Below are 17,816 nucleotides of genomic sequence, written 5' to 3' on the forward strand. Positions count from 1 at the left end.
TATATATATATATATATATATATATATATATATATATATATATATATATATATATATTTACATATATATATTATCGCCCAGTCGGCAATTGTTTTAGCTCAACATGTGCTAGTTATCATTTTGGTGGACAATTGACCACCCCCCCCCCCCTCTCTGAGCTGTACTTAACGAACACACATGCCTAATAATATGTGTGCCTGTTTACATTTTGAGACGGGCCAACACATTACAAGACAAAATAAAAATCTAGTTGAATATAGCGATAGAGGTTGTTTTTATACAGTTATTTGGATAGCATGCATTCTTATATAGATCTAGAAAGAAGATCGTTTTCGTTATTCATTTCAGGGTGTCAATAAAAATGTGTTATTATAAACCTTTTCAGGTAAGTATTTTTGATGCTAAAACCATGTAATGTATGAATGAAAAATAAAAAGCATTTGAAAACTTTTCTTTAAAAAAATAAGACATTAAGATTAATTATATTTTCTAGCAGGCTTGTATAAAGAAACAAAGTACTACTAACATTACCGACAACAATTATATACTCTTCTAGTTAATATTTTTTCTTTTGAAACCGCAATTACCGTTTCAAATAAACTGGTATTTTACTACATCTAGACTAGATCTAATTAGACCTACGGCCTGTTTATTAATTAAGACTTAGTCTAAGACTAATAGTTAATAGTTGATTGTGAATAATTTAATTTAATAACTGGATCAGAATAATTGTAATAGTACTAGAGTCTGACTGAAGTAACTAGAGTCTACTACTACTCATACGATACTCACTTTGAGCCATCCTTGTTGATCAGCTGTACATAAAAATATCTCACTGGTAAAAGAAAATCGGCATTCAAGCCAGGTCCCCATACTCTACTTTTTTTCACACTCACATCAATTGCAAAGCTAACGCTCACAACCAAAAATATAGACGATAGCGTCCGTGGCAACAACATACTCCTGTATCAGGAAACTATCGGCACACACAGCAGGCCCACCCTTACAGTTGTGAATGGTAATCAATGTAAAACCTAGCACTAGGCTAGTCTCGCATCATTCATCTCTCGTGAACCGAAAAGTTTTTTTAATCTCAAGCCCAAGAGAAAGCAACCAATGAAACGACGGGCTAGCGAACTGCTTAATTTGCATGAAGCGCTGTTACATTAATTGTCTTGACACCCTCTCTGAAAAAAAATTGTTTTTATTATTTCTTTACAGCATACTTCTTATGTATAGGAGCTTGAGAAGAACATAATAATTCATTTTATTTCAAGACATAAAAGATGTATATTAATAGTATTATATCGTTTTAGTGTCAAATGCTTTAAAAAAAAACTTGTAAAATGCACTTCTCTTAGATCAGCGCGTCATGCGCAGACATTCTCGCATTTTACCGTTCTGAACGCCATTATCGTCTCCGAGAAAGTTGACGGGATTTTACGGATTTTCAGGTCATCAGATGAAAGTAAGAAACATATCCGATGTCTGGACTATCTTTAGCCCACCGTGAAGCATTCTGCTCATGTGCACGTGTATTTTACGTACTAAACATGGTAATGATTGTATTCTGAAACGTAGCTACCATATCAGCTCAGTTTTCGAGTACTGTCATGGCTGATCTAGATCTAAGTAGATTCTACGACACTGTTGAAAGGACATTCACAACTTGTTGTATAGTTGAGTAACAACGCCCACAAAACGTAAACAAAAACAATCGCGTTACTATAACTATAGTATACACACACTAAACACTTAGACCCTACATATACAGTATTTATCTGAAATCTTGAATGAAATTTTTCATGTAGATGGCTTAGTTGATAGGTAATCTATCGTTTTAGGTGCGTAAAATCGCCCACGACTAGATCTAGTAATGTGAAAAACAGGTGACTCCTTAACCTTAGGCTAAATAAATTTTAATAATTATTTCACATTTTGATGAGGATTTATCAAATTTATGTTTTGAAAAATACAAAAATGGGATGATTATTATAGATACCCTTGTCAGATAATGGAATCTTCTTTTAAAAAGGGGTGTTGGGTTGTTAGTAGTATTGTAATCTCGACTAATTTTATGGTTAGAAATTAGGGTTAGGCGTATGGTGGGGGTTAGGGTTAGGGACATTGAAAATAGCCAGCCATGTGTGTATTTAGTTAGGGGCCTAACTACCAGTAACCTAACATCCCTTTTTTAAAGAAGATTCCATTATCGGACACCGGTGTAAACATTCAGCCCCTGAACCAATATAGTAAGTCGAGACTTTCAGGCTAGCATTGAGCGCTCAACCAAGTTGCTTTGTCTGATCAAATAAAAAGTAGTCTACTGGTAGAATTTTAAACGACTTCTAGGGCCTGACTGTAGTCTAAAGTAAATTTTTGTAAAAAATTATGACTCAGCTCAGTTGGAACACAATACTACTAGATTACAGTTTCTTACAGTGTTCAACCTCTTATTATGATATGACAAGCAGGTAAGCTGGTATAATGATAGATCTTTTAAAAGTAAAAAGTATTACAAATTTGAAAGCAGCTTTTGCCTTATTGTTAAGAATTTAAATTAGGTTGTAGATCCATATCTGTCAGCAGCAAAATAAATCAATTAGACAGTATCATTTATAAGTTAATTTTTTCCTACATAAAATAATAGTACCAAAAAATATTGCGGAAAATATCAACCATAAGAGAACACACACACAAAATTTTTGTAAGCAATTTATCAGCTTAGACTCATGTTTAGGGTCATGTTATTTTCCTGCTAACAAGTATTACCATTTCAATTAGGTAAAGCGCTAAAGAAGTGAAGTTTTATTACATTTGTAACTGAATGATACTATCTATATATATATAATTCTCTTCTGGGAGACGCTAGAAAACAAGCTGTAAGCGCGCTTCCTACCACCCCCACCCCTACATGGTCTGGTGAGCTGTGGTTCACTCTAAATGTTTACAAGCAGAGGCGGGTTTAGTGATGACTATTAAGGGCAGATAATTTAGTTTGAAACGATTTTAAACGTAGGGGGAGGGGGGGGGGGGTAACTAAGTGGAGTTTACTGTAATGGATGGGGGGGGGGGGGGGGTATCGTCCTTAACGAGCTACTTATAGTGTTTTAAAGAAATATTTTCAGTGGCAGCGTTGGTACTGTCGAATTCACAAATTATGAATTACTGAAAAGTAGAAAAAACAACAACTAAATAGCGGCGTATGATATGCATGATAGAGCACTTTATAATAAGCCTTTTAAGTTTGACTTAGGTTAAGGTACATGATTATGTAGTGTTTCATCTTACACACTCTCAATAGTCATACCATTAACCAGTTGGTAAGTGTGCCATGTAAAACATGATTACAATAAGAAGAAACAACATCAAGAACTTAAATAAATATTTTAATTTTTCAAAAACTATACTGCTAGCTGGAGACTATCATTTATTGCACAATTGAAACTATTCAACAAACCTGATTTGAAAACATTTAATTATTTTGTACTGTTATATCCTAGAAAGTGCAACTACTGATTCCCTAAACTCATGCAATAAATGGAAGTGTGGTTTGTAGTGTAAATTCTTTTCTCAACTTCAGGATGTCTGGGCAAGACAGCGAAGCAGTAGACTTTGGTGGGACCACTGTGTCGATAGATGCATCCATGGTTACTGGTCTTGCAAATGTGACAGATGTTCATGTGGATGGGACTTCTGCCATGATTCAAGGTAACAATTTTGTGCTGTTTTTGTTGGGGTTTATAAAGTTATTAAAGAAATATTTCTGTTGTGAAAATAGTTACTATTTTTATAATCTGCCTTTTCACCAATTAAAACATTTACCAGCAAATGTTGGATCTCTCTAATGATATGTATAAATAAACTTCAATTCGAATAATAATTACTCCATTTTGATGATATTTTAAAATGTAGACAGTTTATTATCACCATAACTGATCAGGGAAATATATTAAGTTAGCATTGAATAGCTTTTAAATCGATGTAAATATAAATATGTAACTGCATTGATCTACATGAAATCAAACTTGTTACCTCTCTTTTGTATTTTATTATTTATATCCTACAATGAATATTAAAAGACATCTCCCTCTACTTTGCTTTTAATGGTTTTAGATTATAAAATACCATGGTTAAGTGCTTTTAGCAAAGTGCTTTCATTTTCAATAGAAAACTGTGGGGAGCCTGAGAGAAAAAGGATGAGGCTAGACAGTGATGGTGACATTGATTTCAATCTTGACCATTCCTGCAAGGTATGTGTTTGTTTTTTTTATAATTCATTTAGTTGTAGTTCAAAATCTGTTGTTTTAAAAGTTACTTGAGCAAGTGTTTTTACTACCTGGTTCAATGAGAATTTATACTTTCATAACATGCATATTTTTATTTTTCAGCAAATTCTTTTCAATATCAACAAAGCTATTTGTTTACGATTGGACAACATGGATGCTAAGATAGATCATCTTTCAAACAGGACAAGATCACTGGAGGACAAAATGGACCAAATTATCAGCTGGTCAAGGTCTGTCAATGCCAGCAGTGGACTAGCAACCTCTGCCTCACGGAAAGGGTATTGTTTGTTCACACAAGCAATTAGTCTTGTGAAGTTTGTCAGTCAGAACAGAGTTAACCCTTTATGGACCCATGTACTTGACAGTTGCATGCAACAATTTACTTGTACTGATTGAAATTCTACATTTAGACCCTTCTCATTATTTCTTTAAGTTTAAGGATTAGTTTGCTGTGGAAATTACATTTTAAGTTGAAATATAGTTTAACTACACAATTTTTGGTAATCTTATTTTCATTTATTTGAAAAAGTTTTTTAAAAACTAATTTGAAGCAAATACTAAGAACATTTCCAAATAAATTGGTGTTTTTGATAAATGACAGCTCCTGCATTAAATTATATGTATTTATATCTTTAATAATTTTCTTTTAACTTGTTCTTATTTTGAAGTTATTTTTAAGTGTTTTTTTTAAAGAAAAAGAATAAACTTGTTTAAAAAAGAATTGGCCCCATGTTACAAAAATGGTTGAACTGTAAAGGGTTAACTGAAGTTCATTGGTTTGTTTAAGTTAAAGCTTATGCAAACTGAAGTAGCTGACTGTACAAGGTTTCCAGTATTCAGCTGAGACTAAACTTTCTTGAATCAACCGTTTTTCCTTCTGTTCATTTTGTGAACTTTTTACACCACACAGTTTTTTAACCTTTGTGAAGAATGTGCAGTATTGTTACTGTTTTTAAGTTAAATCTATGTTATATTTGGAGCCTTCTTGCGTTATTGCTATTAAGCTATTATTCTTTTGTGACAATTATTAATTATTTCAAATAATTCTTTTAAATAATAAACAGTTAAATAAGTAGTTCATAAGTAGTGCAAGCAGGAATAGATGTGAAATTTGCTTGTTTTCTTTATGTAGAAGTTAAATTGTATGACATTTAGAATTGAGATGTATTAACATTTCTATTTAATATTAATTATATCATTTGAATACTCCAGTTTTATTAGTAATAGAATAGTTTGTCAAACTATTGTGACTTCAATAAATATTGTAAACTTTTTTTAATGTTGGGTCTTTTTGTCAACAGAGCTGTGATTGTTGGACTGCCACAAACAAAAACAGAACCAGGTATGTATACACTCATTTACCTTTATAGTTGTCATTGATTTGAATTTGTAGTACATTTCTCATTCATTGAGCAATTTTATGTATTTACATTATATCACTCAGTTACTTATGTTACTTACAAAATATTTTATACTTTTGTTAATTTCAGGAGAAATCAATTCCATGGATAATTCTATATCTAATCTTGGTCCAAATGTAACTTTAATTACATTAAATACAGAAGGTAAGTTTCATTTTGCTTGCTTGATACAAATGTATCCAATATGATACTTTAGTAGTAGTTTGCTTTAGCAATTTACACTTACCATCAACATAATATTAGAGTTTTGACTCAGCTGTTAGCACCTCAAAAGAACTGAATAGCTACTGAACTTGTTTTAGCATTGTAACCTAAGATACAGATTAATTGAAATGTCTTTTGTGATTGTACACCTTGCATGTAATTAGTTAACACTTGAATTGACTTTCTTAACCATTGCAGAGGATTTTCCAAATGGCACATGGTTGGGTGATGAGCACAACCCTGAAATGAGAGTTAGAGTGCCCATAACCCCAAGGTATTTTTACTGTTGTCTCATTGAGGCTAGCTATTTGTTTCAACTCATTTCTTAATTAATATTCTGTGGATTAATGAAATAGAGATATTTATTTTATTCATGTTTAAAGTTGAAAATAGCCTTATGTAAACTTTATAAATTATTTAAAATCCTGTTATTTATTAGTATTTTGTCATTCGTTGCTAGTAAATATTGTAACTTTCTGCATTAACCATAATTACTATTTAGTAATTTAAACATGTTATTTCTTTTCAGTGATCTTTTACATGTACACTCTAACTGTCGGACAGCAGAAAAAATGGCTTTAACTCTTCTAGACTACTTATTTGATAGAGATACACAGGCAGCATCAAATCTGTCTGGTCAAGGGAAACATGGCAAAAAACAATTAGATCCTCTAATGATTTATGGCATTAGATGTAAGCATTATGACTAATTCCATTAAAATAAAGTTTAATTTAATTTTGGTAAAATAATTTACTGATCACCACAACAAACTTTTTTTTCAGGTCATCTTATACATAAATTTGGTATAGCAGAAAATGATTGGCACAGAATTAAACAAAATATAGATTCAAAATGCAGAACAGCCTGGCGACGAAGACAGAGGGGTATGCCACTAACTGTAAAAGCTTTTAGAGGAAAAGCCCCACCTTCGTATGTTAATATAGGCAATCATATAGGTGACTTAAGTGGTGGCAGTGATGATGATTCCCTTAGTCAAGAAGATGGAGAGTTACATATTCATCAGGTAATATTATTTTTATTTCATTAAAGTACTTTTTAGCATTAACCTGGCTGTATAACTAGTTATTTTTTTTAACTAACTAGTATTTGAATAAATGCTAGAAAGTATAGAATTATATACATAGACAAACATTGAATGTTGGCTAGCTTTTATAATATATTTATCTACTTAGCAGGCAACAGAAGCTGATATTCAAGCTGCTTTAGCTATGCAAGGAGAAGGTCTTCCAACTGGTGAAATTCAAATACTGCATGCTACTCCAGAACAAATATCACAGCTCCAGCATGCTCAACACATTCAGATATTGTCTGGAGATCAAGTTATAGGGGTAAGCCGTGTTTTGTGACATTCGATTTTCTTTGTTGCCATTTGGAGACAAAATGCAGTTATGTGATAAACATAAAAATCTTAACACACACACCCCAAAAAAAAAATTTCTGTTTAATAAAGAGAGCTATAGGGTTTACTGAGGATACTTTAAGCATGACTAACTATACCCTGTTTAAAAGTATGAAAAGATAAATTAATAAATTACAAAAAAAAAAATTAAATTGCTAATTGTAACATTCTTGTCACTATGCACCTTCGTTCCTCTTACAGCAAATTCAGCATGCAGACATATTAGGCGATGGTATTCAAGTAGCAACAATGACAACAGATGCAGGCGAAGTCTTACACATACAACAAAATGTCTCTGGAGCTGGTGGGGAAACGGATGTGTCCCAATGACAATTAGCCCTGCCTTGAGAGGCAGCTGTTGAAATATTCATGATGTAAATATGGTATTGTTGTATGCTGTTGAGTTGGAAAATGGCTGTTTAAATTACAAGTTAAAAGTTGATGGATGAATGTTGAAGTATTGAAGTTCCTGTAAATGTTAAAAATTCCATTCAAATCCTGCCATTTATCTCATATTGATCAAATCTGAAAATTGTTCAATTCATTTTAACAATTTAAAATGTTAATTTTACCAAATGCAGTGTGCCAATGCTTGGGTGTTTTTTAAACTAGTAACACATACCTAATGTATGTCCATTTCAGATTATTGTTTTTAAATTGTTGATATATATAAATATTATTTATGCTGTGTTAAATACATTTTTGGTATTCACAGTATTACTTTGTTGTTTTTTTATTTTATTTTTTGTGAGTAATGTCTTATAATTAACTTAAAGCAATCAAACACACATTTACATATACCTAAAATTATTTTAATTACATTACTAATAAAGTATACTTAAAATTAATATGTTCACCTCAAATGAACAGCTCAGCATTTCTGGCCAGTACAGAATTATACATCATGTAACTACATACCGGCAACTTCAGTATCATATCAACTTCAGGTCCTCATTCATACTGAAACATTTCTATAATGTTACAATCACTATGTTACTAATGCAAATACTATAAGACAGGCTTTTAATGTCAACCGGCCTTAAATAATGTGAAAGTAAAAAATTTACATGTACTTTTTCTTTTTGTCAGGAAGTGAGATATAAAACTGAAAATTCATGGGTTTTTATCATATCAATTTAAAGATTTTTAAAAAGAATTTAATTAGGAAAAAAAAAGGCAGCACTGTGGCAAATAATGACAACCTTTCAACAAATAAAGATAACTAGCCTAACATCGTAGATTACTTAAAATTGATATCACAGAATATTCCTAGTCAAAGGGAGCTAATAAGGGGAAAATAAATTGCTGTCTTATTTTACAGTAGCTCTCCCTGCGTTTCCTATTTTATCAATGGATATGAACGTCAGTGCGGAAGTGATGTGAAATATTTCTAGTAATCGAGTATAGCAATTACCCCAATAATTGTAAGTTTAATAGCTCTAAACTTTAATACAAATCAAACTAGTAAAATTATGCTTTTAAATCAAATTACATTTTACTTAACATAATTAATTTTTTTGATAAAATGAATACTTTATAAATCGAATTAGTAATCTATACTGGAACGTTAATTTTGAACCAAGTAATCGAACTTGCAAGTACAAATAATTAAAATCTTAAGTATTACTACCGGTGTGTTTATAATCACCGTCAAAATGGCTAACGGAATGCCGCGAGCTGGTGCTTTTGAAGTATTTATTCGCCAGCAATGGTGTCCTGTAAGTGTCACTCTGAATGAAGAATCAATTACACTAACTCTTACTGAAAATCCCGATCAAGCGGCAGCAGCTAATGGTTCCGTTGACGCTGGCCACGGACTAACTAATGGCAATGCTGATTTACCCGAATCCATCACTGGACAAAAACGTTATGTCAAGGTATGGCCAAGTTACATTTACAAGATTCTAAGTACTGATAGATCTAGATCTAGATCTAGATTCTAGTTAAAGATCGATTTTCTAGCTAGATTTAGAATTTGACTATAGCATAAAAAAATAAACCACCCTTGACCTTTTGAGTCTTGAGTCCTTTTGATTTTGGCTTTTTCTTCTTGGTAAAAAAATTATTTTCTTACTAAAATAACTTATCTTAAGTAGATTCTAGACTTCTTAGATCTATTTAGCCTAGTATTTATTATTATAAATAACTACTAGAGTCTAGATCTAGATTCTAGATCTAGTCTTCTAAGTAAAATCTGTTTTTAATTAATTTGTATGAACCATTCTATTGATTCTAATAATTCTTTAAATAATCTTTTGATTCATTCCATTTTGTTTAGATCTAAAAATCTAGATATAGACTTCTAGATCTAGATCTAGAATCTAGTATAGAATGATCAAATGTAAACTTGAGTCTCTATTTTGATTTGTTGGTTACGGTTAGGCCTACTGGAATGAATGGGCCTAATGATTAGCCAGACAACGGGAACATTTTGCAATGTTACAATATTGTTGTTACTAGAGGTCTAGAACTAGATATATTAAAGCATGTTGTAAGGAGGATGATAATATTAATAATTAATATTGATAGAACTATTTTGGATAAATTTGGAAATATAATTCAGTTTTTGTAGGCTAAATAAACTTAAAATATCAATATCTTGATTCTTTTCAGTGGTCAATTGTTTCAACATAAATTGACTTTTGGGAAAGGGTATCAGTGTACATATTTTAAAGATATTTTAAATTCATTTTTAAAATAGCTGTTTACAATTTTTAGGTCATTAAAGAAGAGCAACATGGTCTTGGCATAAGCATCAAAGGTGGAAAAGAAAATCGCATGCCCATTCTTATTTCTAAAATTTTCAAAAACATGGCAGCAGATAAAACAGAAAAGCTATATGTTGGTGATGCCATTTTATCAGTAAACGGTGAAGACTTAAGGGATGCCACCCATGATGATGCTGTCAAAGCTTTAAAGAAGGCTGGAAGAGTGGTAGAAATGGAAGGTGTGTAAAGTTATTATATTCCTTGCCTTTTTTTTTTTCTAATTTTTTATATAATTTTTTTTTCTTAAAACCACATTTCATGATAATGCTGGTTTGTAATTTTTAAAATTTCACTTCACTTTCAAAATATGTATTTGCAGTAAAATACCTCAGAGAAGTGACACCATATTTTCGTAAGTCCTCCCCACTGAATGAATTAGGATGGGGTACTCAGGACTCAGCACAGAAAGAAGTGGCCAAAGCCAGCTGGTCAGAAACAAAAACCCTGCCTTTAAAGATGTGCTATTTGTGTAGAAATCTGACAGTGCCTGATTCAGACAAGAGAACTCTAGAATTGCATTCACCTGATAGCAAGGGTGTCTGTACCCTTCGCTTCCCAGACCCAGCTACAGCTTCTGATTGGTTTAATGCCATCCATTCAAATGTAATGATGCTTACGAAACAGGCTATTGAAGATGCGAATGAGATGTTGAGGTCAGCCCCTAACCAGCATGAGATACGTCACATGGGCTGGTTGTCTGAGCAAGTAAGTTTTTTTTTGTTAACTTGCCTCAAAAACCAGCTGTGGCCAAGCTGTATTTGAGAGATTAAAAAATTAACATTTTATGTTGAATTTCATTTTTTTAAATCTATTTTGCAATTTGTAACCCACTTTTACTGATTCATTATGATTTTCATTTGATTTTTTTTCCTTTAAAAATTAGTATTATTTCTTCAGCTAGCTAGCTTGATTTGTGAAAAACATTATTTTAAAATTGTTTGCATGTTTAAAAGTTAAATGGAAAATAACTGTGACTTTGCTAACTTGCAGCTTACTGGAGAACAGGGGACACCAATATGGAAACCAGTTTTTATGGCCCTAACAGATAAAGATATTTTACTCTATGACACAGCACCGTGGAGTAAAGAAGAATGGGCCACACCATTTCAGTCACACCCCTTGTTGGCTACCAGGTTAGTAAAGTTTATTTCTTCTGTTTGATATTGATAAATAGCATTACAATTTGAAGAGTAAGGCCATTTTTATTTAAAACTAGAATTTATTTAGAAAATAGATCATATACAACGACTGATCGTTTGAAAGAATTCACTGATTCCTGATAATTGGTGTTGATATTATTTAATTTTGAGGTTTAAAAAACTCTTTAATTTTTCTAATAAACTAGATGGTTTTGTTTATCAGGAAGTAGATATGGCTACTCTGTAGCCTACTCCTAATGTAATTCACAATTATGTTTGGTTGACCCATGTTTTCACCCCATTTTCAGGCTAGTTCATTGTGGTAAACAAAGCAGTCAGATGACAGGAGCCGATGTCATGTCTTTTGGCACGCGCTCAGGCTCACGCAATGGGGTTGAAGTTCATATCTTCAGAGTTGAAACACAACGCGATCTAGCCTTCTGGTCCCGTGCCTTGGTGCAAGGTTCACATGGTGCTGCTATTATAACTAAACAAGTCTCTTGTTGTGAGTGTTAAGATTGTTACATATAAGTATTTACGTAGATTTAGAGTAGCGTCCCTTTTGTTTACATGTTTTCATTAACCTTCAATCTATAGTCTATTTTGTAGCATAGGAACGATTGGGAGTGAAGTGACATATAGCATAGAAAACTTAGATGTTAGGTAGGGTATAAAAGGTGGGGTTAGAAAAGTTTGGGGGTCCATTCTCTTATAGCAGCCTCGGTTTAGTTTGATCTCGCAAGCAATAAAAGAAGCTAATTGTATACGGACTTTGTGTTTGATTCTTGTCGACCCTGTCCTCACCTCACAACAGTGAGTAAATAAAGCAATAATTGTAAAAATATGTTTTAACTAATCTCTTTAAAAAAATTTTAACTAAGCAAACATTTTGTATGTAATTAAAATAATAGCAATAGAAAACAAATCAAAAATTGTGTTTTAAGTTTAAAAAATTCAATGGCAATCCTAACTGAACAAATACTTTTAAGTAAACAGCAGATAGGAAGAAAAATATTGTGATTTCAATGTTAAGTTTTCTAATTTTGTTGAAAAATATAAAACTTTTAGCTTAAATAAATACTTAGTAATAAAGACACAAAAAGCTCAGAAATACTATTTTTTTAAATACAGTAGTCAATTATTAAAGGTATTTAAAAAATATATTGAAAATATTTTGCCACTTTTAAACAGCTGTTTGAATATTTCAGCTGTAGTTTGGAAACACAAGAAAGCAAAGTTAACTGTACACTACGAAGATGGTTTCACTCTTAGGGAGGAGGTAGAAGGAGCTGATGGGCCTGGTGAGGTGTTGTGGGCTCATCCATTTGAGAACCTTCGAATGTCCTCAGATGATGGTCATAGACTTTTATGGTTAGATTTTGCTGACATTGGAGAACAGGTATTTTGTTTTGAAGTCCAATTTCCTTATTGATTTTTTAAATTCATTTTTCTTTCCTAAAAAAATCAAGAATGATTAGAACTTTTTTTATCCTGAAAGATCATTTTAATATTATTCATAAATTTCTTACATATATTTTTGAGATAGCTTTGGGTACAGCTTTCTTTACTAAAAATGTAGTATAGTTTCTTAAAAAAAAAGTTATAATATGATAAGCCTGTTTCTCATATTTTAGTTAATTTTTGTTTCTGATTTTTACAAACCAAACATTAATCTTTGCAGTAAATCTCTTTTAGATTTTATTATTTTATTATAAAAAAAATTTACTAAAAAACTTACTCTCAAATGGCATAAATTAAAGAAACTTCTTTTTAAGGATTTTATGTTTTAACAGTAGAAAGCTCAAGGTACTATCATAGTTCTTTTTCAGCATATCTAACTGTTAATGTTAATTAGCTTTGCTGCAAATAAATATCTTTTATATACCACTCAGAAATCTGACAAATTTAACATATACATTGTTTTGTTTAGTTCAGGCCTATACATCATAACTACATAACTTCTGTTTTCAGGAATTGGATCTTAATACTTGCCCAAAACCTATAGTGTTTGTCATTCACACTTTCCTGTCTGCTAAAGTGAGCCGCCTTGGACTTATAGCCTGAAAGCAAATAGACAACATAGGTGTATCTAGACTATTTAATTAACTAGCAATTTATCAGGTGAATTGATATTGAAAAGCCATTGTTATAGCTATTAGTGTGCAATGTTGTCAGGACTATCTTAACCATAAGTGTTCAGTTCACTGGTAAAGGGAAGTTAGGAACTAGCTTTGATATCATTTGCCATTATTTCAATTTAAAAATATATATATTTTTTTTTCTTTCTAAGATTGAATATATTTATTAAATTGTGCTGGTATCTTATTGGTAGAAAAACTGGTTTATGTTAGTCCTATGTTATTAGACCAGATTATCAGAAAATAATGTGACCTTTGTGTTTTGAATTTTCATTGTCAGATTCAGTTTAATTAAGCAATTAGCACCCGTAATCTATTGCTGTTAAAGGAAAACTTATTTCCTTTTTTTAGCTGATATCACTTAGTTTTATTTAGAACATAGTAGACATTGATGCATTTCATTTTTTTTTTCATACCAAACAACTGCTGACCATGTTATAGATATAGAAAAAATCTGTGTAATACATACTGAACAGAAATTTTATTTAGTTATTAAATTTATAGCTTTTTATTTAGTCTGGTTATTTATAATTACCCCCTTGCTGGTCAAGTCAAGCTATTTTTGTTTTTTAAATTACAGTCATTTATTTGATTGTTTTATAATTTCAAATATTGATGTAAACTGTATTAACCCATGGTGTACACTTGTTAGTCTAATTTATACATCTGTTTTAAAGAAACTATAAAGAAAGTGTTTACTTAAAAAACAGGGTTACTTAAGAAGCACATTAAATTTAAAAACAAGCAGAAATGTAACTACCTGTTAACTGTTGGTGTAACAATTTGTAACAGATTTTGTGTCCAATTTAAACACAGGATCAAACTTAAGTCCTTAAAGTTGTCATTTGCCCACACTAGGTGGTGTGATCTGTTAAAAAGTTAAGGTGGGGGGGGGGGGGGGATGGCAGCACATCAGAGCATTGTGTTTACAATTCTTTTGTGTTTACACTCAAAGAAACTCTACTTCATCTGCTCATATAACTCCTCATGGTGACTTATGTTTGAAAGTTAAATTATTGTATAAAATTACACTGTTGAATATTTTTAAAATCCTGCGTTGATCATATAAGCTAGGATTGTCAATTTAAATATGAAAGAATAATCAGTTTAAAAACAACGCAATATTGATATTAAGCTTAATTGTTAACGCTAATTTTTGTATTAATCATCCAGTCAAGATGTATTGTTTCATTTTTTAAAATAATTTATTTATACACTGATTCTTGTCTGTACACAATTTTATACCCCCTGATAGAACTGGTTGTTACTGCTTGCTTTGCGTTCAAAAAAATTTTCTCGCTTTTTGTTGTTGATACTCTTGTGAATATTATATATCCATATTTACCTAAGCTGATGAAAACCTTTTTTGTATATACACTTTATTCCTCTGAGTGTTGTGAGTAGAATTTATGCTTTTTTTAAAAAATGAATTTCAATGTAAATATATTTTCAGTTATTTTGTTTTTAAATATTTTTAACTTTTTTCTTTAAAGTCTTTTTTTGTTCTTTTTTTGTTCTTTGAGATCTTTTTAGAAAGCTGATGTAAATATAGTACAAACTTTGATTCAAATATTTGTCAATAGAATTTTCTATATGAGAGACTTTATTTTATCCTCATAGTTTTACAAAAGTTGTGTAAATAAGTAATGTGTTCCCAAAAACTGTGAATGTGATTCTAGTATTTGATAGCTTCCACACACAGTACCTGGTGATCCATTTGCTTTATGTTGTGAAATAATCGTTTTGCTTAGTACTTTATTTATCCCTTCCATTGATATATTTCTTTATGGTCCTATCTTCACTTCTTATACTTTATACCTTCATAGATTATTTATTTAGTTTTACCTGTTAAAGTCTAGATTACTTAAAAGTCTTTGAGCATTACATAAATTAAAAACTGAATACATTTTTTTTTCTATTATTGATAAATTGTTTTTGAGTAAATACATTTCTTGGATAAATTACTTTAATCACTACTTTGTGACCATAAAAATGTGTGCTTAGATGAGCATATAACAAACTTAAGAATATTTTATTTCTTACAGATAGGTTTTATTTTTACTTGTACTAAAATTATTGAACTTAACTAATGTGTTATGGGACAATGTGATCTAGCAAGTTTTCAACCCAAAAATCTCGTTGGATACACGAGTCCATGCGGAACTGCTCCCATCTAGCTGGCTGGTGTGTTGTGATAAGCCTGGCTAAGGAAATGTTTTGAAGCCAGACCTTAATGAAAACAAATTAGTGTATTGTTTCTAAAAAGCACACACATGTAGATTAGAATTTTTTTTTGTTTCTTATGGGGATGTTTTGTTGACTTAGAGAAATGAAAAATCTGATTATATGTCAGACTGTGTTTACAAGTTTAATGGTTAACATTTGTTCATTTTGAAATCTGCCTGTCTTTGTTTAAATATGATTGATTATTAGAGGTTTGGAATGAGGTGGTCATACATAAATTATTAAAGATAGGGAATGAATTAGTCATGTGACTTAAGACTGTTACTGAGTGTGCCATACCACCATCTAAAAGTAAGGCAGCTGTGAGATCTAGAAATCTTGAATTTATTAATGGATATATATATATAGTTTTGTTAAATGTTATTACTACTACTAAAATGTTGATCTAGCTTTTTTTTTTCTATTATGATTTACTGTGCTTTTGAGTTTAACTGCATGCCATGTATTTTTTTTTGTGCCTGCTTGTTTACATTTCTTGGTTGTGTACACCAGAAACAAACTATCCTGTTGGAATTTCCAGCACTTAGGATAAGTTGGCATGTGGATCTGGTGTTATCCTGTTACTGCTGCTCTCTGTATCCATTCAGCCATATTGTTTCTAGAATCTTCCAATTTTCTCAAATTTTTTGTTGTTTTGCATGTACAATTGTTACTAACTGTATGCTCTGTTTTCATGGTGATAAAAAAAGCATTCTTGTCATTTATTAATTTGAAAAATGTTGTTATCTTTTAGTATTATTAATTTCTTTATCAATTAAAGTTTATTTCATTTTTTACTTCTAAAAAAATATTCACTCACCACCCTTTGAAACAAAGATTATTTTCTTAAATTATTTTATTGAAGTTTGCGGGTTATAGGTATTCAGAGATAATTTGGTTATGTTATTTCTCTTTGATCAGATGAGTACCCAACTTAAGTTGATGAAAGAAAATGGTGCTGACCACAGTCTGTTCATATTCTATGGTCACAAAAATATATTAATACTACTTCATCTGCCCTTATTAGGACTGAAAGGTTTACTGTATCTTTCAAACCTACTGTCAACCACAATTCACTGATACAATGTATAGTGCAAGATTTAATCTTACTTATCATCATAGAATAAACTAAAGCTCTCTTCAAAATTAGTCTTTATTGAATCATAATGTATGCAGATGTTTTTGAAACAAAAATTTTATGTTTACTATAGAGCTTATCATAAATGTAAAAAACATTGGTGTGTTTTTAATATGACTGGAAATACAAGAACAAAACCACACTTTACTGAGAAAATGTGTTATTTCTTTACATGGTGCTGAAGTGATCCAAAACACTTCATTCTTTATTGATATATTTTTCATTATTCTTCAAAACAGCTTATTCCCTCTCCCCACTCTAAATTACCGTTTGCTTTTTGAAACTACAATTTCTTTCCAAAATGTTAACTGGACCGAGTCCATAATTAATTTTTTTTTTAAATTGTAAATTTTATGTACCTTTTACATTAGAGATGACATCACACTTTTTTGTTTCTACCTCTTCCCAAATACCTGACATTCTCTTCCCCTCTCCACCTACCCACTAAGTGTGAAGTCATGTATTTGTACTCAAGGTTAAGTTCTTACATTTTCAGAGCACTTGGTTAAAATCCTTGTACACTCAAGTGTTTGTAAATATCTCCTGATCTACTTAAAATACTTTGTACAGTAATGTATACATCAACACTTCAACTTTTGCTATGGGATTACAAGGATAGATTTTGTTTTTGACACCTCTTGTTTCTAGTAGTTCACATTAATTTACCTGAACACTTGTTATTTACTTGATTAATTAAGCACTACACCACCTCACATTCGCATTACTTAATTACTTGTGCATGTTAATGAATAATTAGATTCTAATTTACTGTGACAGTGCAAATGAAAAAGAAACATGAACCCAATTTTCATTGCAGGAACAGCATGACAATGTTAATTTGTTGTGTTTACTGCTCTAAATATTAGTTATTTACTGCTCTAAATATTAGTTGTTTAAAAAATTAAATAATAACCTAGTTGTAAGATTTCACTTTGGTTTTATTTGAGAAATCTTGCCAGTGTCTTTTAAATGTTATTTTTCAATGCTATAAAATTATTAAAATGCCTTAATATTTCTGCTTCCTTATCCAAGCATTAAATTGTTAAGCTGAATATGGTAAAAAGCTCAGCCCTCT

General features: G+C 31.0%; 3 protein-coding genes across 6 annotated transcripts in view; 2 read left to right on the forward strand and 1 right to left on the reverse strand.

Moving 5' to 3' along the window:
• The window catches only part of LOC131939770 (protein O-glucosyltransferase 2), a 33,477-nt gene extending 32,395 nt beyond the window's left edge, over nt 1-1,082 (reverse strand). The window contains exon 1 of the mRNA XM_059298268.1: nt 793-1,082. Coding sequence (XP_059154251.1) covers nt 793-959 — 167 coding nt within the window. The 5' untranslated portion in view covers nt 960-1,082. The remainder of the gene's footprint in view (nt 1-792) is intronic.
• Nucleotides 1,083-1,385: 303 nt separating this feature from the next.
• Nucleotides 1,386-8,052, forward strand: LOC131939771 (protein BANP). 4 transcript variants are annotated; one of them, XM_059298270.1, is made up of 11 exons: nt 1,386-1,468; nt 3,584-3,711; nt 4,171-4,253; nt 4,392-4,567; nt 5,591-5,631; nt 5,780-5,854; nt 6,113-6,188; nt 6,444-6,607; nt 6,698-6,939; nt 7,109-7,264; nt 7,537-8,052. In XM_059298270.1, the coding sequence occupies exons 2-11, from the start codon at nt 3,585-3,587 to the stop codon at nt 7,663-7,665; spliced, it is 1,269 nt and encodes a 422-aa protein (XP_059154253.1). In that variant the 5' UTR covers nt 1,386-1,468; nt 3,584; the 3' UTR covers nt 7,666-8,052. The 4 variants fall into 4 exon arrangements, with proteins under 4 accessions (XP_059154253.1, XP_059154254.1, XP_059154252.1 ...); XM_059298271.1 differs by having other exon boundaries at nt 1,394-1,556; nt 7,112-7,264; XM_059298269.1 differs by having other exon boundaries at nt 1,395-1,556.
• Nucleotides 8,053-8,984: 932 nt separating this feature from the next.
• LOC131939759 (beta-1-syntrophin) lies at nt 8,985-14,153 on the forward strand. The gene is made up of 7 exons (XM_059298246.1): nt 8,985-9,212; nt 10,054-10,282; nt 10,423-10,808; nt 11,094-11,236; nt 11,551-11,747; nt 12,451-12,641; nt 13,214-14,153. Exons 1-7 carry the CDS (start codon nt 8,991-8,993, stop codon nt 13,304-13,306), a joined length of 1,461 nt encoding a protein of 486 aa, XP_059154229.1. The 5' UTR covers nt 8,985-8,990; the 3' UTR covers nt 13,307-14,153.
• Nucleotides 14,154-17,816: the final 3,663 nt, after the last annotated feature.

Source organism: Physella acuta, unplaced genomic scaffold, assembly GCF_028476545.2.
Source record: "Physella acuta isolate Inbredline_101_S28 unplaced genomic scaffold, ASM2847654v3 ptg000292l, whole genome shotgun sequence".
In the NCBI taxonomy this organism is placed as follows: domain Eukaryota; kingdom Metazoa; phylum Mollusca; class Gastropoda; family Physidae; genus Physella; species Physella acuta.